The sequence below is a fragment of the Clupea harengus genome, chromosome 3 (assembly GCF_900700415.2).
Source record: "Clupea harengus chromosome 3, Ch_v2.0.2, whole genome shotgun sequence".
Taxonomy (NCBI): domain Eukaryota; kingdom Metazoa; phylum Chordata; class Actinopteri; order Clupeiformes; family Clupeidae; genus Clupea; species Clupea harengus.
Genome location: NC_045154.1, coordinates 17,074,457 through 17,095,837, shown reverse-complemented (window position 1 = coordinate 17,095,837; position 21,381 = coordinate 17,074,457). Strand labels below are relative to the sequence as shown.

At 42.7% G+C, this 21,381-nt stretch overlaps 1 protein-coding gene across 1 annotated transcript; it reads left to right on the top strand.

Moving 5' to 3' along the window:
- The first annotated feature begins 667 nt into the window (after positions 1–667).
- morf4l1 (mortality factor 4 like 1) lies at positions 668–20,355 on the top strand. Its single transcript, XM_012818840.3, has 12 exons — positions 668–838; positions 2,247–2,293; positions 2,662–2,729; positions 5,788–5,874; positions 6,280–6,360; positions 6,575–6,600; positions 9,244–9,332; positions 11,518–11,619; positions 13,465–13,553; positions 13,997–14,169; positions 16,489–16,573; positions 19,896–20,355. The coding sequence occupies exons 1-12, from the start codon at positions 799–801 to the stop codon at positions 19,978–19,980; spliced, it is 972 nt and encodes a 323-aa protein (XP_012674294.1). The 5' UTR covers positions 668–798; the 3' UTR covers positions 19,981–20,355.
- Positions 20,356–21,381: the final 1,026 nt, after the last annotated feature.

Here is a 21,381-nt window from a genome sequence, read left to right as displayed (position 1 = left end):
TAAGAATGAGTAGCTAAAAACGAAAAGGTTAGAATGATTAGCCCAAAACCGTAGAGGAGGGGGGAGGAGGGGTTAGCTGGCTCATTAGCATAAGCGCTCAAAACAGCTCGCTGACAGAATGGCTGTGTTTGGCAGGGTAAAAAGGATGCCATTAATAATGATCCTTGTGGTATTTTGACCAAAATATGTTACAGACATTTCATTAAGACCCCAAGGAACCATATCAACTTGTGGTAAAATGGGCATACGATGGGTCCTTTAAATTCATAAATGTGATATAACAAAGTTAAAGGGCAAATATTAACCATATTTGCTGTTCATATTGTTTCTAATTGGAATGAAGTAAATATCTGTTGAGTAATTTACCATAAAATAGTTTGATTGTGTTGAATTAAACACCCAAAAATCGAGCGGGTCCACCAGACCCACACCTTCTGAGTAACAAAAAAATGAATACCATACAAGCCCCTTATATATTTTAGTTGATATGAAATATATATTTTTCTACTCTACAAAAAAAGCAATTGCTGGTGTAATCTTTCATTGAACATAACTATCTGTTGTACATCAACCCCCTAAAGTTATTTTGACGGGTAAGTTTAAACACGACAAAATCATTCAGGGAATTAAAACCAAGGCTGTCATTGGCTAAAGGGGGGTTTCAGTCACATGACCCAGGCGCGATGAAAATGCGTCACCAGAGAGACGGAGAGCGGCGCTTTCACTGTGTCTGAAAGAAATCCGAGCTGGCGATGCCTGGATTTGATTTTCCAGATATTTTGATTGCTTAATCTGTGAATGGCGCCTAAACAGGACCCTAAACCTAAATTTCAAGAAGGTAAGGAGCCGTTTGACTCCCTGGTTTAGCTCAAACCCGCGTCAGCCATTGTTCTCTACGGTTCATTGCTGTGGTGGGCGCTGCCGCCTGCACAATGGCGCGCTACGTAAACAAGCAGCGGCTAGTCAGCTAATGTTATGCGAAATGTATTCACACCTGGAACGAACATAGCCGTGCTGTTGTATCTGAACTCACGTAGACATCATGTGTACACACAGTACATTTTTGCAGATTCTCTGGGTCAAGCTAACCAAATAAAGTAAGGGTAATTTAGCTGTTGTTAACGCTGAATTGCCCATCAGCTGACTGGATTTGTGCCTTTCTAGCTAACGTCAGTTGGCTAGCTTGTTAGTGAAATCTGCTCCAGCAAACGCGTTATTTCGTTAACTTAGTGACATGAGGGGATCAAACATTTTTAAAGGGTTGTGGTTAGTAGTCATACTCAATCTTCAGTCTTGATTTTTCTAATAACGACGTACTCGCACGTAGACCTGCATTTCCCCACCGTGCAGTGGGTTTTCGTTAGCTTGTTTGCTTGTTAAGAAGTCAGCCCAGCTAGTGATCTACGTGCTCTCTGCTGACTGCTAGATGGAAAACTAATCACAGGCACACGCGTGGAAGCAGTCTCTCTACGTTAAATGTCATATCGTGTCGCTATATTAACCAACGAAGTGTCTCAATTAAGACGTTCCGCGGGATATCTGAGACAAATCAACACAATGTTTCCATGTCAAAGAAAAATACCTGCTTTGATTCCGTCACTTTGGATGAATAAATGTGAATGCATAGTTGTAATGGAATTTCAGCCGACAGACTTATTACAATTGACTGGTCTTTTCAGCCAATCAAAATGCCAGAAGCCTTTGATTGGCCTGCAGTGCAACAGTTCTTTGGTGCAATACAGTAGCTGACGGATTTTCACACTCAATAGCCATAGAGTAAGAATTAGAAGTCCAACCGAAAAAGTACTGCACAGTGCGAGTGAGAAACCGCCTAGTGTTTTTCAGTCATGTGAACTTGACGGGTATGAGGATGGCAACATAGGGTGGAAGGATTTCTCGGTCACACATTCCCACAGGTCAAAGCATTCAACCTATTGGGGTTTTCAGTGCATGTGGACATGCTTCACCAGGGATTCCCCCATGAAGAGGCTTCGTGTAGCCAGAGGCCAGTGACCGATTAGGACTTTTATATCAAATTGAAATGGCAGTTTCAGAAGCGAATCAAAGTGTTTATGCATATTTAATTGCAAGCATTGTTATATATTTAGAATACTGAACAAAAGTATTTATTTATTTAGAAAAATGAAATCAATCAGATGTAATGGTATCCAGAGGAAGGTAATCTGTTGATCTGATTTGTTGCTTACTCTTTGTGTGTGTGTCTATGTCTGTATTTCCTTATTCAGGTGAACGAGTGCTGTGTTTTCATGGGCCATTGCTATACGAAGCTAAGGTATGTCTGTCATCGAGTAGGAAACGAGTGCTTGTCCCTTGCCCCTAATTTGCATGGTGACTTTATCTGTAGAGATGTGCAACTTGATACAACATATTTAGTGAAATACATTTAAAGTTGGTGGCACCTAGAAGCATCTAACTGATTCATGTCCTCAAGCATCATGCTAAGCGTTGAACATAAACCAGCTTTCACCTATGGATTTTAATGGCAGCTCTTATTAGAGACGAGTGAGTGAAAGTTTATAGCATTGGTCAAATCATTGCAGAGCACCAACTAATGTTCAAGACCTTCCTACGACTTAATTAGAGATCCCTTCAAATGTTAACAACATCTCCTGGAATTGATTTTGGTTCTTGTCTTTGCAGTGTGTTAAAATCAATATCAAGGACAAGCAAGTGAAATACTTCATTCATTACAGTGGTTGGAATAAGAAGTAAGTCCCTGGCTATCTTTGCTCTTTGGCCTCAGCATGTTCGATTTTTGTCACATTTTAAATATAATCCATACATACACTCGTTTCAAATGGTGTGTGTCATGTCCATCATCCACATTGATGTGTTTGTGCACATTGGTGTCAGAGGAACATTTCTTATTATTGAGCTCTTGAGATCTGCCTAGCACCGAAATAACTGTATTATAACACAAGACAGACACATTTTCAAATGCTGACTTGTAAAAACTAATGATGTTACATTCGGGACTGATTTGATTATTTTTCAGTGGGTCTTTGATACAAACGAAGGGGTCTGTCCTTGTCTTCTCTATTCCCTCCATTCCCTCCACTCCCCTTCATGTGGACAGGGAGAAACAGACAGGTTTCTTAAGGGCAGAATGAGTCAGATTTGTCCGTTGCTGTTTGTAAACACCCCATTCAAAGTTGGCCCCTCTTCCCCGCTCAATGAGAGGGAGAGGGAGAGAGAAAGAGAAAGTGAAGAATGAATAGAGGGAATGCCATTGGCAGGAATCAAGCAGTGAATCCGAGAAATAAAACATAATTTTCTGATCGCTTCACGCTGGTTACCTTCTAAAGCATAAATAAACACGGCAACACCTCTGCACAACCCCACGGGGAGTGTGTGTGTGTGTGTGCAGCCCTGCAGGAGTTTTCAGTTAGAATTGAGCCAGCACAAGCTTGTGAGGTAATGAAAGGAAGCAACATTTCATAAGCAGTTCATAAAAGTATGGGGCAACAATTGTAACATTTTATAAAAAAAATGGCCTGAAATGAATTCATTTCTGCAATTAATTAAAAAAAAACGTAACGTGTCAAAGATTAACGCACCTGCCTGGGTTTCATTATTATTTCTGTTAATGCATATGTGAAGTTTTTACTATTTGTTATTATTTTTGTTAAAAGATTATTTTCGTTTCTTTTTAGCCAGCTGGTTGTAAAGCACCAAAGAAGTCAGAGGGGAATGTCAGTCGATTACTGTTTTATTGATTTTTTTTGTCAGTCAGTTATGATTTTATTGAATCAAGCAAAAAAATTGGGAAGCAGGAAGATCAGGGGTAGCACCCATACTACTTGGCTCTAAAGCCTCACTTGAAGCAGGAAGATCAGGGGTGGCACCCATACTACTTGGCTTTAAAGAAGTTCAGGGGTAGTACCCATACTACTTGGCTTTAAAGCCTCACTTGAAGCAAAAACAAACAAAAGTGAAGACAGCAACTAAGATACAAAAGCATTCAAGTTGACCGGTCACCACAACACCCAAACCCAAAGAAACGGGCCTAGTAGTATGGGCCTAGTAGTACTAGTGTCCTCCACCCTGGCCACAACCAGAGGCCCCCGAGTCCTTAGCTAGGATTAATGGGTCCTTTGATGTAAAAGCTATAAAAATAGCAAAAGGTTTAAAAAGAAAAAGAAAAAAAACATGATTCTACGATTCAGTGTATGACACCCCGTCCGTGTCTGAGCCTTCGGGGGGGGGGGTGTAATAGACGTCGTGCAGCGCCTTAAGCGCAAGACGGCCGCCTGACTGGGACCGAACAGAAGAACTTAACAACAAACGCACACACAACCAAACAAAAACAAAACAACAACAACACAAGTCACAAGGACTCAATTCAAATAACTACAGCAGTTGACTCAAGGCTACTGAATGCAGTCGAAGCCCACCCAAACTCTAGAGCCTAGTCACACTTACCAGAGACACAAACAAAACGAAAGAAAACAAAACAGAACAAAATCAAACTACACCCCCAATGTACGACAAAGGCACCAAGAGAGGGAGGGCTTTAGTTGGCACACTTTTATACTCTTCACTCTTCTTCTCCCCCTAATGGTCCATGCACTTCCTGTTTAAGTGCACTGGCTCCCCCACAGCATTGGTCCTGCTATTACATCCCTGTGCTTTTATACTCTTCACGCTTCACTTTTTTTCTCCCCCTAATGGTCCATGCACTTCCTGTTTAAGTGCACTGGCTCCCCCACAGCATTGGTCCTGCAATTACACCCCTGTGTTATCACCAGTCCATTCTGTCTCACACATGTAATGCTTAGAATATCTGGGAGCTTAGTTGAATTCACAAGCTTGCAAGTTTATGGAGCACTTCACCTCACAACTAACCCAACAGGTTGCCCACCATTTCCTAACTGCCTAGTCGCTAGCACTAGCTCTCCCCTCCCCCAAAGTCAGTCTCTCCCCACTCTGCTTCTCCGCGTCGTCGCCTCAATCCCCCTTTTCAAAATAAAAGTCCCTTCACACTTTACGTGCTACACGTATAACAAATATGCCTTTCAAGCTGACGGTCGATTTCGATGACCTTGATGGTTTTATTGGAAATTTGTGGTTCACAGGAGAGGGAATCTGTGTTCAAATAAAACAAATGCTATTAAACAATACTAATTGAATTAAATTTTTGCGATTAATTAGTTGATTGACAGCACAAATTATACCTTATAGTCAGCGGTTTTGGTGATCGCTAGTTTTGGCAACTCAATGACCACACAAACATACACACGCACACACACACACGCACACAAACACACAAAAACACTGTCTCTCTTCAGTGTCTCCTCCAAAGGCCTTGGTCCCAAGCATGTACATGCTACCTTGGCTGGGACATTTGATGAGTGTGGAGATCTGCGTCCTGATTGGACACTGATGATTTGACTGGATATTGGACTGGACTGGATGATCTGCGTCCTGATTGGACACTGATTTTTTGACTGGACTGGATCATGTGTTTTTATTTTTATTTACAGACACCTTTATTTACATTTCACCAGTTAGGCTAATACAAGAACTATTCCTAAAAAACACTGACCATCTTTATTGTTATGTTGTGGATTCTGTAAGATATGTTCTAACCCATGAAAGGTGTATCAGATGGACATGATACAGTTGAGATGAGACATTTTTTAAAGGCTGCAAATATTCCACTCCGTGCATGTGCTGGTCACACACTTCACTTCTGTGTGTGTGTGTGTGTGTGTGTGTGTGTGTGTGTGTGTGTGTGTATTACTGATGTATTTTCTGCATCCCCAGCTGGGACGAATGGGTTCCTGAAAGCCGTGTGCTTAAATATGTGGACAGCAACCTGCAGAAACAGAAAGAGCTTCAGAAGGCAAATCAGTGAGTTCCTTTGTCTCTCTCTCTCTTTTGTCTTTCTCTTTCTCTCTGGCACAATCACCCTTCCTCCCACTCTCTCTCTCTCTCTCTCTCTGTCTCTCTCCCTCTCCCTCTTTGGCACCCTCTCCTGCTCTCTGTCTCTCTGTCTCTCTCTCTCTCTCTCTCTCTATCTCTCTCTCTCTCTCCCCCCTCTTCCTTCAGCCCTGATCTTCCCTGTTGTCCCTGAATGGCGCGTCTGCAGAGTAGAGGCAGAGCTGAGCTGTCTGCCGTGTTTGTTCGGCTACTCCCAGAACGGGGGCGAAGAACACTTCCTTATCTTCAAAGAGTGTGGAATAAACACCCTGGCATTCTCTTTCTTTAATTCCCTCGTTCTGTCTGTCTGTCTGTCTGTCTGTCTGTCTTTCACAGAGACCATTATGTTGAGGGAAGGATGAGGGGGGTGGCACCGAGCAAGAAGATCGCTGCTGTGCAGCAGAAAAACGTTGATGTGTGAGTGCGCAAAGTTCAAAGGTCAAATGTGTTCCCGTGGAAACTGTCCTTGTTTGCCTTTTTCACTGTTTAAAGAGACAGTATTTCTTTTTTTTCATTGGCACAGATGGTATTTTATGGATTTACTGTGTAAACATGATGTGTAAATGATATTAAAGTTAAAATAAATGTTTGTTTTTCTCTCTAATTTCCACTCCATCTCCTGGTCTACTAGGAAAACAAAAAAGAACAAACAAAAGAGTAAGTACCTCATCTTTATAAAGGCTCTCATCAGTCGTTACACTCACGCATTGATTACACACACACACACGCACACACTCACAGAGAGAGAGATGACACACACACACAGACACTCACACAGAGAGAGAGAGATGACACACACACACACACACACACACACTCACAGAGACAGATGACACACACACAGACACTCACACAGAGAGAGAGAGATGACACAAACACACTCTCACAGAGAGAGAGATGACACACTCTCACACACAGAGAGAGAGAGATGACACGCACACACATATGTCATACACACACCCATCTCACACAAACACAGACACACACACACACACACACACACACACACACTCACTCACAGAGAGAGAGAAATTACACACACACACACACTCACAGACACTCACAGAGAGAGAGAGCGAGCGATGATACACACACACACGTCATACACACACCCATCTCACACACACACGCACACAGACAGAGATAGATGTCATACACACACCCTTCTCACACAGAGAGAGAGATGTCATATACACACACCCATTAGACTCACACAGGCTCTGTCAATATTTATTTTTAATCATGAAAACCCATCTCTGACTCCATATCTGATTTGTAACCAAAGAGCTTTCGATCAGTTTGGAAGTAAACTGCACAGACACAGACTCCCCCCTACACAACGCCCTGTGTGTTTGCTTGTGGTGATAAACATTGCGTGTCGCTAGCTGCATTACAAACACGCGGCCCCATAAATACACATGTAAATGTGTGCGTGGGCTTGCAGTCTGCTGCCGTGGCGACTGCGATCTGATTGGGTCTGTACACACGGGAGAAATTTAATTAAAGCACCGCTGGAGGAGAGCCTCGCTGGAGCTCCTAAACGCCCCCGCAGCCAAGAGAGACCAGGGCAGTTTCATGTGATGAGCTCCTAAATGCCCCCCCAGCCGAGAGAGACCAGGGCAGTGCTGCCCTTTCAATGGTGGGAGATGCACCAGGCATCGAGGAGAGACCATCTCCTTCTCTCCCTCCCTCTCCCTCCCTTGCTGCTCTTTTATAATAACGCATTAGATTTATAGATGTGTTGTAGGCAAGTTATAGCATTTTAATCATTCCCGTGGCCCAACCATAAGATGTTGGAGTTAATGGAACAGTCTAGTACAAGCAGAGCATTCCAATAAAAAGAGGAATAGAGTACTGCAGGCGTCCCTTGGGGCACCTTAGACCTGGGCCTCTCTATGTTCTGCCTCGCGTGACCCTGAAGTGGACCAGGACAGTGAACCATATAAAAATCATCTTCCTTGGCTGCGGAAGGCTGGAGAGGTCAGCTTTGATCGCTCAGGGCCAGGCTCCTGGAGAGCAATACAAACAAACAAACAAACAGACAAACTACTAAATAAGAAACGGCAGCTTTTATGGTTTGACCCCTCAGCTCCTCTGTAGTGCATGGGCTTTGTGTTCCCGTCCCAAGGTCACGGGATGTTGACGTCAAACCTCATATTCGTATATATATTATGTATTACAGTTAGTTCTTCAAACCTCATATTCATATATATTATATATATTATGTATTACAGTTTGTTCTTCAAACCTCATATTCGTATATATTATGTATTACAGTTAGTTCTTCAAACCTCATATTCATATATATTATGTATTACAGTTAGTTCTTCAAACCTCATATTCGTATATATTATGTATTACAGTTTGTTCATCAAACCTCATATTCATATATATTATGTATTACAGTTAGTTCATCAAACCTCATATTCGTATATATTATGGATTAGAGTTTGTTCTTCAAACCTCATATTCGTATATATTATGTATTACAGTTAGTTCTTCAAACCTCATATTCATATATATTATATATATTATGTATTACAGTTTGTTCTTCAAACCTCATATTCGTATATATTATGTATTACAGTTAGTTCTTCAAACCTCATATTCATATATATTATATATATTATGTATTACAGTTAGTTCTTCAAACCTCATATTCGTATATATTATGTATTACAGTTTGTTCATCAAACCTCATATTCATATATATTATGTATTACAGTTAGTTCATCAAACCTCATATTCGTATATATTATGGATTAGAGTTTGTTCTTCAAACCTCATATTCGTATATATTATGTATTACAGTTAGTTCTTCAAACCTCATATTCATATATATTATATATATTATGTATTACAGTTCTTCAAACCTCATATTCGTATATATTATGTATTACAGTTTGTTCTTCAAACCTCATATTCGTATATATTATGTATTACAGTTTGTTCTTCAAACCTCATATTCGTATGTATTATGTATTACAGTTTGTTCTTCTTGAGTGAAGTATGCGTCTCTAGACCTCTCCACGTGTGCGCTCTCCTCGCTTATGCCTGGCTGTGCTCGTTAGCGTTTCTCAAGCCAGATAACGACAAGATACCCTGGGAGTGTTGAATTGCTTCATAGTATAGGGCTATGGATACTGTTGTTATGTTGCGATGATGATGATGATGATGATGAGAACGATGTTGGTGATAATGGTCATGGAGTTCAGAAGGATGAAGTTAATGTGTGTGTGTGTGTGTGTGTGTGTGTGTGTGTGTGTGTGTGTGTGTGTGTGTGTGTGTTTCTCTGCGCAGCACCAGGGGCTGGTGAAGGGACCAGCAGTGGGGAAATGCCCCACCCACCACGCAAGAAGAGGGCCCGCGTAGACCCGACAGTGGAGAGTGTATGTACACACACACACACACCTACACACACGCACGCAAATACACATACACACGCACGCACATGCACTCACATGTGTACAGAAACACACACATGCACCAATATACACGTATACATGGGTAGTTACTCACACACACATGGGCATGTCTCTGTGACTTAAGTCTGTGACACTTCATTTTCTTTTGTGTTTATCTGCTCTCTAACTTACATTCTGGCAGTACTTAAGCAGTACTTAAGGCAGGTCTTTAAGCAGCACTAAAAGCAGTAGTTAAGGCTGCCTGGGAGACGTTGAGTATAGTGGGATTATGTTCATTATGAAGTCAATGGAACCAGAAAAACACATTTGCTGCCGGTCCATCCCCTTATCCTCTGACGAACCCAAAAACGTCAGCTGCGCTCCGTTACCTTAGTAACAGTCTCCGATCCTCCATCAGCCCTTCGATTGTGTGCGCTTGGCCATGGACCGGGACTTGGGGGGGGGGGGGGGGAGGGGATTAACATTCTCTACTCCTGCGGCTCTGACAGATGTTGTCTTTGGGCAGGTAGTCACATGTATACCAATCTTCTGTTGGCATCGCATATCTGGACAAGAACCAAACATGGCAGATGGAACAATGCTGAAAACATTGTTAAAACCCCCCCAAACAATGCTGTCGTCCAATTATGTGCAATTAGGGAAGTTTGACTTCCTAACTCCCAAATGGCACCATATCTTTAGTGTAATGCAACCCGATTCTGTTTTTTTTTGTGTTTGTTGAATATGGCACACTCTCATATATTTGTTTCAAAGTATCTTTTTCCCAGTCAGTACATTTAATCAGGTTTCTTTTGAAAGTTTGAAAGTTTTTTTTCCCCCTGAAGTTTCAGTCTGATACGTCGAGCCCTGTCAGTAAACGGTGGGCGGAATAGAAAGCAGAATGCACCTAGACAGTAGAATTACATTACCATTGCAAAACAGCTTTTTAGGAAATTGGTCTCAGACTCAGTTCGAGCAGAAAAGGAAAAACACAGAAAATGATGGAGAATACAAACAATGCTGAGGCACAGCGCTGTGTGTGTGTGTGTGTGTGTGTGTGTGTGTGTGTGTGTGTGTGTGTGTGTGTGTGTGTGTGTGTGTGTGTGTGTGTGTGTGTGTGTGTGTGTGTGTGTGTGTGTGTGTGTGTGTGTGTGTGTGTGTGTGTGTGTGTGTGTGTGTGTGTGTTGGAGACTGACCCTATAGCTCTTGGTGGGGAAGAGGCAGTTGAGATTGGAAGCACCTGGGGTCTTAATACATCTGTAGCATTCAACATGGGGATCACCCCTAGACAGCAGATGCATCATGGGATAGGAATAAACACACTCACAAAACCCATTTTAACATGTACTCAACAGTCAGTTGTGAGTTTATCATCTGAGACCTATGTGTGTGTGTGTCAATGAACTCACAACTGACTGTCGAGTACATCATCTGAGACCTGTTTGTGTGTGTGTGTGTCTGTCTGTGCGAGTGAGTGTGTGTCTCTCTTACTGTTGAGTACAACATCTGAGTCCTGTTTGTGTGTCTGTCTCTGAAATCACAACCAACTGACTGTTGAATACATCATCTGAGTCCTATGTGTGTGTGTCTGTCTCTGTGTGTGTGTGTGTGAACTTGCATGCATGTACCCTTCTGTATGCTTATGTGTGTGTGTGTGTGTTTACAAGCAGACCTTCAGTAATCGGGGTGTGTGTGCATCTATCTGTGTGTATGTCTAGGAGGAGACCTTCAGTAATCAGGGGGTGTGTGTGTTTACAAGCAGACCTTCAGTAATCGGGGTGTGTGTGTGTGTAGGAGGAGACCTTCCTTAATCGGGGTGTGAGTGTGTACGAGGAGACCTTCAGTAATCGGGGTGTGTGTGTGTGCATCTATCTGTGTGTGTGTGTGTGTGTGTAGGAGGAGATCTTCAGTAATCGGTGTGTGTGTGTGTGTGTGTGTGTGTGTGTGTTTACAAGCAGACCTTCCTTAATCGGGGTGTGAGTGTGTACGAGGAGACCTTCAGTAATCGGGATGTGTGTGTGTGTGTGTGTGTGCATCTATCTGTGTGTGTGTGTAGGAGGAGACCTTCAGTAATCGGGGTGTGTGTGTGTGTGTGTGTGTGTGTGTGTGTGTGTGTGTGTGTGTGTGTGTGTGCGTGCGTGCGTGCGCATCTATCTGTGTGTGTGTGTAGGAGGAGACCTTCATAAATCGTGTGGAAGTGAAGGTGAAGATCCCTGAGGAGCTAAAGCCGTGGCTGGTTGATGACTGGGATCTCATCACGCGCCAGAAGCAGGTGAGCAGAGCCCTGAGGTCAAGGTTCACGCTATCAGCGGTGTGGATGTAAGCGCCGAGACAGACCCTTTACCCACATTTGAACACTCAAGCTTATTCTTCCACTTCATTGACTAGTCAGTCCATGCCGCTAAGCTCTGAACTGCCCTGAGTCAAACTACACCTCTTAAAGCACGTACTGTACTACTTTTAATTAATGGTATTTGTTAAGATCACATAATTGGATTATATAACCATTTACTGTTATTCACAGTATGAATAGAGTAGCTTTCAAATGTTATTTTGCATCATACAATTTCTAGCTTTGCATTTGAGGTTAAGATTTCCCTGTGACTAGCTACCAGCGAGAAACAGCAGACATGCTCCTCCTGTGATTGGCTAGCAGTGAGAAACAGCAGACATGCTCCTCCTGTGATTGGCTAGTAGTGAGAAACAGCAGACATGCTCCGCCTGTGATTGGCTAGCAGTGAGAAACAGCAGACATGCCTTTCCACTCTACATTGGCCTCTGAAACAGATCTGGCTCCGATCCGGTGTGTTGACTCGTTTGCTATGTGTGTTTATTTGTTTATTATCTATGCATTTCCCAAACTACTCCATTGCACGGCCTACAAATTGAGTTACTGACCATGCATCAGACCAGAATTACTGACCATACATTAGACCAGAATTACTGACCAGTCATTAGAACAAGAATTAAAGACAGGAGAGCGCAGAGGATTTTAATAGATTGCTCATGTTTAATTACGTTTGAGTTGTGAGGCTGTCAGTCCTCCAGCAGTCTGGTCAGTGTCTGCTGTCTTCCCTGTCTAAGGAAGTGATCAGTGGTCACTGGTCAGTGTCTGCTGTCTTCCCTGTCTAAGGAAGTGATCTTGCTTACATCTGTCACGTATCCTGACGAGTGCATGCTTGCTGTTAGGGATGCGCTGTGAGTTTGGAATATTCAAATAGTCGTTAAATTATAAAAAAAATCGAATAGTTTATGCGACTATCGCCTTGTCTTGGAACATATGTTCTTTCGTTTCTTTCGGTGAGAACAGATGCTACTCTACAAACAGGAGAAAAGTTCTGTATGGAACTCCAAAAATAACCCTGGAACGCTAAAACCAGGTGCAGTGCAGACGCTGCCAGGTACAGTGTGAGGTCTCTTTCTCTGTGTGTGTGTGTGTGTGTGTCATACCTGTCATACCTGTCAAGTTAACATGACTGAAATGCATGAGTTCAGGTTGAAATCCGTGAGCCACCGCCCACAAACACACACACAAAAAGACAACATGTGGAAGCATATTATTACACTTGCGTGGCTTTCCGTAAACAGGTCTATGTTCTCCCCATAGAGATAAGAAGTTGTCCAGTGATGGTGCTGACCTACTGAATATGAAAGCATCGTTGACTAGTAGGCTATAACTGACTTACTGCATATGAAAGCATCGTTGACTAGTAGGCTATAACTGACTTACTGGATATGAAAGCATCGTTGACTAGTAGGCTATAACTGCTATTCAGACAGTGAATATAATAGCATCGGGGCTGGGGGGGTTGTTATTTATTTATTTATTTATTTATTTGTATGTTTGTTTGTTTTTCTGCCACCATTTTAATTGCTAGTGGGTCGATAGTGACTTTAGCCGACAGCACTCAGACTAACGGCCGCCCCCGGTGTGGCCTGACCTAGTCGCTGTGCAGGCGTCGGGGATCGGCGCTAAGCCCGCGGATCAATAGGTTGTCCGTGTCCAGCCTGACCCTGCTTTTTAGTGGATCAAGTAGAGAGGCAGCCAGGGCAACCCAGCAACCCCAATCAATTTCCTCCTGTCTTTTTTTTTTTTTGTCTTTCTCCCCTCTCAAAGCTGTTCCACCTTCCTGCAAAGAAGAATGTCGATGCCGTCTTGGAAGACTATGCAAATTACAAGAAATCGAGAGGAAACTCAGATAACAGGTAGGCTGGTTGCTACGGAGACGTGGAGCGTGACTGTAACGGATGCTGTAAAAGATGGAAGTTATGATCCTATTGCGTCGTTTGTCAGCCTGTCTCCATGCTCTGATGGAAGTGCCACAGGGTATCTGTCAAGGGGAGTGAAGCAATGAAGCCTTCAGAACGCCTTAGGCTAAATTCAGAAAGCAACTTGGTTTTTCCCAATTTGCAAGTGTTTCGTACGTGCGTGCGTGCGTGCGTGCGTGCGTGCATGCGTGCGTGTGTGTGTGTGTTGTTTTATAAATCCTGCAAATAGTCATTTTAATCACTCGTCACACCCTGTATTTCTTCATCACATGTGGTGTTGTGTTAGCGGAGGTATCTGACCAGTGTAATGTGTTTCTTCCTGTGTTGTGTTAGCGGAGGCATCTGACCAGTGTAACGTGTTTCCTCCTGTGTCCTCACAGAGAATATGCTGTGAATGAGGTGGTCGCAGGCATCCGCGAGTACTTTAACGTCATGTTGGGCACCCAGCTGCTCTACAAGTTCGAGAGGCCGCAGTACGCAGACATCCTGACCAACCACCCGGACACACCCATGTCCCAGATCTACGGAGCACCCCACCTACTCCGACTCTTCGGTAGGAGCCATCCCATAATACCAACACAATCCTCACCATGACAACAGAGCTATGATGTCAATCATCTTATTATGACCCTGCACTCTCTTCCACCCATAGTGTACAGATAGAATGTCCCCAGTGAGAGCACTGTTCACGCTCACTTCACAATTCCTGGTATTTTTTCCTTATTTATGTTTCTTTTTGAACCCTACGTTTAATTCTCCACTCTGTTCCAATCTCTGCGTGTTGATTATGAAGAGTTTCTCCACGCTGTTCCAATCTCTGCATGTTCATTATGAAGAGTGTTAGGACTTCTCCCAATGATGGCGCTGGGGTCTTGTGTGCCAGTGAATGTCTCGGTATCACACTGGACATGCCAACACGGCTAATCTGCCCACCATGGCAAAGCAAAGCCAATGAATACATTTAAGTGATTTCAGTCTTATCAACCAGTCCAGACTCTCACCCTGATGAAAGCCTGGCATTAGTTAGTCTGATACCAATACTAATTTGGCCCTCAAAATAAAGACCTCAAAAAGAGATTCTTTATTCCCCCCCACCTGGTGAGTCTTTATCCCCCCCCACCTGGTGATTCATTATCTCCCCCCCCCCAGATGCGCTCATGAATGCAAGCCTACTCCTGGAGTTCTGCTTACATGCTGAGGCCGGCAGGGCTTTGGCTTTTCTGTGCAGGAGTGCCTTTTCACATTCACACCGCATCTATTTATTCCTTGGATTGCCTGTGACTGAAAATTGGAAATTGTGTGTATATTGGATTCTATTTTAGTATGAATGGCACATATATAAAAATGTGTAAAAAAAATTAAAAAAAACTAGACACTCTCCTGATTTAGACACCCTCCTGATTTCCTATCAGACACTTCCATCCACATCCTCATGGCCATGGACATCGGCCCCTGAAAGGCATCGTTCGTTTGGAAAAAGCAGAATAGATCTCTCTCTCTCTCTCTCTTTCTTTCTTTCTTTCTTTCTTTCTTTCTTTCTGTCTCTCTCTCTCTCTTCTTCTCTCCTTCGTTCTCGTTCTTTAAAATAAAAACAAAACAAAAACAACAGGTGCCTGTGGGCCGTCGGTATTGTTTCCAAGAATCACTCATTGACTCATGAATCACAAAATACGTCTCACCTAAGACGGGTGTGTGTGTTGGTCTAAGGAGCCTGAGACAGGGGTGTGTGTGTGTGTGTGTGTGTGTGTGTTGTGTGCTGGTCTAAGGAGCCTGAGACGGGTGTGTGTGTGTGTATTGTGTGCTGGTCTAAGGAGCCTGAGACAGGTGTGTGTGTGTGTGTGTGTGTGTTGTGTGCTGGTCTAAGGACCTGAGACGGGTGTGTGTGTGTGTGTGTGTATTGTGTGCTGGTCTAAGGAGCCTGAGACGGGTGTGTGTGTGTGTGTGTTGTGTGCTGGTCTAAGGACCTGAGACAGGTGTGTGTTGTGTGCTGGTCTAAGGAGCCTGAGACAGGTGTGTGTGTGTGTGTGTGTGTGTGTGTGTGTGTGTGTGTGTGTGTGTGTGTGTGTGTGTGTGTGTGTGTGTGTGTGTGTGTGTTGGTCTAAGGAGCCTGAGACAGGTGTGTGTGTGTTGGGCTAAGGAGCCTGAGACAGGTGTGTGTGTGTGTGTGTGTGTGTGTGTGTGTGTGTGTGTGTGTGTGCTGGGCTAAGGAGCCTGAGACAGGTGTGTGTGTGTTGTGTGCTGGTCTAAGGAGCCTGAGACAGGTCTGTGTGTGTGTGTGTGTGTGTGTGTTGGTCTAAGGAGCCTGAGACAGGTGTGTGTGTTGTGTGCTGGGCCAAGGAACCTGAGACAGGTGTGTGTGTGTGTGTTGGTCTAAGGAGCCTGAGACAGGTCTGTGTGTGTGTGTGTGTGTGTGTGTGTGTTGGTCTAAGGAGCCTGAGACAGGTGTGTGTGTGTGTTGTGTGCTGGGCTAAGAAGCCTGAGACGTGTGTGTGTGTGTGTGTGTGTGTGTGTGTGTGTGTGTGTGTGTGTTGTGTGCTGGGCTAAGGAACCGGAGGAAGGGCGCACGCTAACGGCTCACCCTCTGAGCCACTAACTGTTACACACACATCCATTTTTGAAAGTGCAGTGGAGGTTACTCACACTGTTGGGTGGAAAGATAGCACCCTTTTAGCAAGTCCAAGAAGACTGGGAAAATAGTTTGATGGACAGAAACTAGTTTCAAATGTTCTCATTGTGGAAGGGGGGTCTGCCATGAAGTTTGGGGACCTCTGGTCAAATCTGTGTTTTCTCCCAGTTTGAGGTCTTTTGATCTATTTGTTTGTGTTTGTTTGTTTTGTTTGTGTTTATTGAATGTGTGTGTGTTTTCCCCCAGTGAGGATCGGCGCCATGCTGGCCTACACCCCTCTGGACGAGAAGAGCTTGGCCCTGCTGCTCAGCTACCTGCAGGACTTCCTCAAGTGAGTACCTGGACGAGGGGGGGGGGGGGGCTCTTCTCCGCCGCGAACATGGCCTCTGCCTCTGAAACAGTACATTGACGAGGAAAATATACTCAATTTGCGGGGTCATCACACGTACTTACAGATGGTGTTAAATGGTTGAGTCATGGGTTGGGGTCAGGGAGTTAGGGTTATGTGGAGAACAAGCGACAAAGGAAAGACACTGGGTGGAATAGATTTGATTTGCTCTTTGTAATACGAGAGACGGTCCTAGTGACTCTACAGCATCTGTCTTTCTCTAGGTGTCAGGTGTAGAAGCTTCAAAGCACTCTTTGATTTATTAAACTGAGGGATGTATTTCAGAGACAGAGACAGAGACAGTTGAGAGAGCTGGGAGTCCAACCTTCATCTGAAGAGGTGATCTGAATTATAATGTAATTCACAGACGCATCACCTTTAAATAAACAAAATATGTGTATTAGAGGGTAAATACTGTCATGAGTAGACATAGTCACACTCTCACACACACACACACATACGCACACACGTACACACACTGTGCTGTTACAATATATGAGTAGTACTTTCAATTTTTCGTTTAAGCTTATCAGGTGTTCCTATAATTGTTTCTCAGGGAAAGGCCTTTTAATATTGGGGCAATTGAACAGCACCTCTTTATCGGACTGAAACAGATTTCTGCTCATTTGCGATTGGAAATTGGGTAAAGGGACATGATGCCACTTCTACCCGTGAGGTCAACACTGGAGTTTAGATTTGAACTCTTGTCTTGTTCTGGCTCCTTTTGCAGAAGGATGAGACGACAAATATTACTTGGGCTCAATATTTCTCAGAAATAATTTCTTGGGGTTACAGTTAAGAAAGTAGAATTGTACTACTACTACTACCAGGGTAGGAAATTTACATATTTTTTAGGGGGTAATTTTTGCCCCCACTGACTGAAATCCAGGGGCATTTAAAATAAAATTGGGGGCACTTTTTGAAACTTGTGAAATAACATTTAACTATGTTCAAAATAATAAACATACTTATTTAGGCTTAGAGTATATGGGGATTGTCATCAAAAGGCAATAATAAGACTATTAAGCAGTACTCTACAAATTCAAAGTGTTTTCTTAGATTTTTTTGAACAAAAAACAAACAGAAAACATAAATCAGACAATCATATTCAATTGTATTCTTATTTCTTTGTGGTTATTTATTGTTATTATAACATTAAACAACTATTAACAATTATAAGTTTTGTCTTTCTTTTTTATAATAATAACTTATATTTATTGATTTTTTTTTGTTACCTTTAATCATGTACCTACCATAGTACAGGAAATACAGATGGGACTAGTTAGCTAGCTTGCAAGCAAGCCTTTGTAGCTAACGCACTATCAGAGCTAGCTAACGTTAGCTAACTAACGTTTAACTAGCTGACGTTTAACTAGCTAAACCGAACTAAATAATAAAAAAAATATATTAATTCTAGTTATCATTCACCGTAGGCGATGGCGTGTTGCTTGGCGCCTGGTGACAAACGGCCATGTATTTCTTTATGTTTTCGCTCCCCTTGATGAAGTCAGTGTGCCTGTGCTGGATTGACAACGAGTTGGCAACTCGTTGTCCACAAATCCGACGTGCCTTGAAAAAAATGTGCGTCTTTTTCTCGTCGTCGTCATCCTCCACCCCAAGCCAATCTATCTTCAATTTTTCGAATGAAAATTGTATCTTTTGGAACCTGAGATGGTGACGGAGACTGTTTGCTGATCCTCATTTCTCCTCACACTCGCAGTCACAGGTCTGATTAAGAAGCACTCCATTTATCATTTTTGTTAGAATGTTCAGTTCTTCACGCAACAATCAGTCAAGGCGAAAATCTAAAACATTTTATGGCAACTGGACTGGGTCATATAGGCTACGATGTTTTTGACAAGTTCATTAAATTATTATTAGAGGAAATTATGGGGGCATTTTTTGCCCCTCTCCTAGTGATATCAGGGGCACAATTATATTTCTTAGGGGCAGTTTTGCCCTTTGCCCTCGTGTATTTCCGACGCTGACTACTACTAAGCTACTACTTGTACTACTACTACTATGCTAACCTTACTAGCCTCTAACCTTACTATGCTAACCTTACTAGCCTCTAACATTACTATGCTAACCTTACTAGCCTCTAACCTTACTATGCTAACCTTACTAGCCTCTAACCTTACTATGCTAACCTTACTAACCTCTTACCTTACTATGCTATACTAACCTTGCTAACCTCATTATGCTAACCCTACTAACCTCTGACCTTTCTATGCTAACCTTACTAACCTCTAACCTTACTATATTTACATAAGGGTACTAACCTCTATCCTTACTATGCTATACTAACCTTACTAGCCTCTAACCTTATTATGCTAACCTTACTAACCTCTAGCCTTACTATGCTAACCTCTAACCTTACTATGCTAACCTCTAACCTTACTATGCTAACCTTACTAACCTTTAACGTTACTATGTTATACTAACCTTACTATGCTAACCTTACTAGCCTCTAACCTTACTATGCTAACCTCTAACCTTACTATGCTAACCTCTAACCTTACTATGCTAACCTTACTAACCTTTAACGTTACTATGTTATACTAACCTTACTAACCTCTAACCTTGCATACTACTATGCATACTGACCTCTAACCTTACTATACTAACCTTGCTAACCTCATTATGCTAACCTTACTAACCTCTAACCTTACTATGCTAACCTTACTAACCTCTAACCTTACTATACTAACCTCTAACCTTACTATGCTAACCTTACTAACCTCTAACCTTACTATGCTATACTAACCTTACTAGCCTCTAACCTTTCTATGCTAGCGCCTCAGTGGTAAGTCAGCGTCAGTGGCAAGCAGGTGAGATGACTGATGACTAGAAGTAAGTTGGCTGTTAGTCTGGTTTTAAACTGCTGTATTGTCATTGTATATCTAGTGATAAAGTAAAGCCCACTGTGTGAAGAGTTCTGAAAAGGTGTTCATGGTATTGAGACAAGTGTAAAAATTATTTTAAAAAAAATGTAATAAAAGATCAAAACTGGAAAAAAATAAATAAACTGCTGTATTGGTTGACCTCAGGGTGTGATAACCAATGGCACCATTTAATTCTCTGAGTGTACACTGGGGGTGGCAGATGACTGCGAGGTGTGAGGACACTGCACTCTCTCTCTCTCTCTCTCTCTCTCTCTTTCTTGGTGTGAGGACACTGCTCTCTCTCTCTTTCTCTTTCTTTCTCGGTGTGAGGACACTGCACTCTCTCTTTCTCGGTGTGACTGTGGTCTTTTCCTCCTCAGGTATCTCGTGAAGAACTCCGTGTCGCTCTTCAACGCCAGTGACTATGAGGTAGCGCCTCCGGAGTATCACCGGAAGGCCGTGTGATCTGGGAGGACCTCGTGGGCAAAAGCGCTGCATATCATCTCTCTTTTTGCCCTTTTAAAAGGAAAGACAAGGACCCGACATATCTCTTTTTGTAGAAGATGCCAGAATCCATTTGGTGAGGAAAAAGGCCCTCCAGTCGAGCTACAGGAGCAACTGTAGCTAGTTTGAGATCTTCAGCATCAGACTCAGCGGAGATCACCAGGGTTTTTTTTGTTGTTGTTGAGCTGTTCCCCCGTTTTCAAAACCATGTTGGCATCGCAGAACAAAAACTTTTGATGAGGCCACATCAGAATCGTGTTTTACTTCAACACGCCACAACATGCTGTCTGTCTTTGGTTCCGTGTTCTTTTATAATAATAAAATCTTGTTGTCTTTTCTCCGTGTGGCGTTCTCGTTAATACATCTTATATAATGTGTATATTTCTTATATAATATGTGTATAATTCTTTATTACCTTGGCAGAAGGCACTTAAGGTATTTGGAAACCCTTGAATAATTTGTAATTATCTGTGTGGCAGCCCTTTTGTGTTGTGTGTGCAGTAATAACACAGAGTGTTTTACATTAATAAATGCAAAAGGAACATCTACAGGAGAAATGAAGGACAAAGTGCGTAAAGTAGTAGTTAAAAAGAGAATAATATAGATAAAAGATTATATTAATAATAAAGTTATATTATTACAAGTAAAGTGCCGTAATTAAGAGTGCACGTCTTAGAGCTCAATTATAGACACATGAAAGAAGCAATGTTTTTAATTTATTTTTCATCTAAAGTTATATTTGGGACACATGTAAGATCTGACCATTTGTTCATGCAGCAGAACAGCTAAATGCTGCCTCACCATGTTGAGTTTGGACTCTGGGCTCTGCTAGCTGACCTGTCCATCTGTGACTAACTGGACTCTGGGCTCTACTAGCTGACCTATCCATCTGTGACTAACTGGACTCTGGGCTCTACTAGCTGACCTGTCCATCTGTGACTAACTGGACTCTGGGCTCTACTAGCGGACCCGATCCCATGGAGCCAAGAGCCCTACTCGGTTTGTATTCTTTAAACACATCAGAGATGAATTCTAAGCCTAAGCCATGCAGTGGTTTATAGACTAGAAGCAGCATTTTGAAATGAATTCTGTAACTAACTGACTGCCTGTGTAAGATTCGTTAGAACAGGAGTAGTGTGGAGTAGTGTGTTCTCTTCTGTTGGTCCTCGATCCAACTCTAGCAGCAGCATTCTGAATGAGCTGCAGCTGTTTAATGGTCTGTTTGGGAAGACCAGCTTAAGGCCATTACAGTAGTCCACCCTACTTGAAGTAAGAGCATGGATGAACTTCTCTGTCTTTTTTTTTTTGGCCACCAAACTATTGATTCTGGCAATGTTTTTTAAGATGATAGGCCGTTGGTGA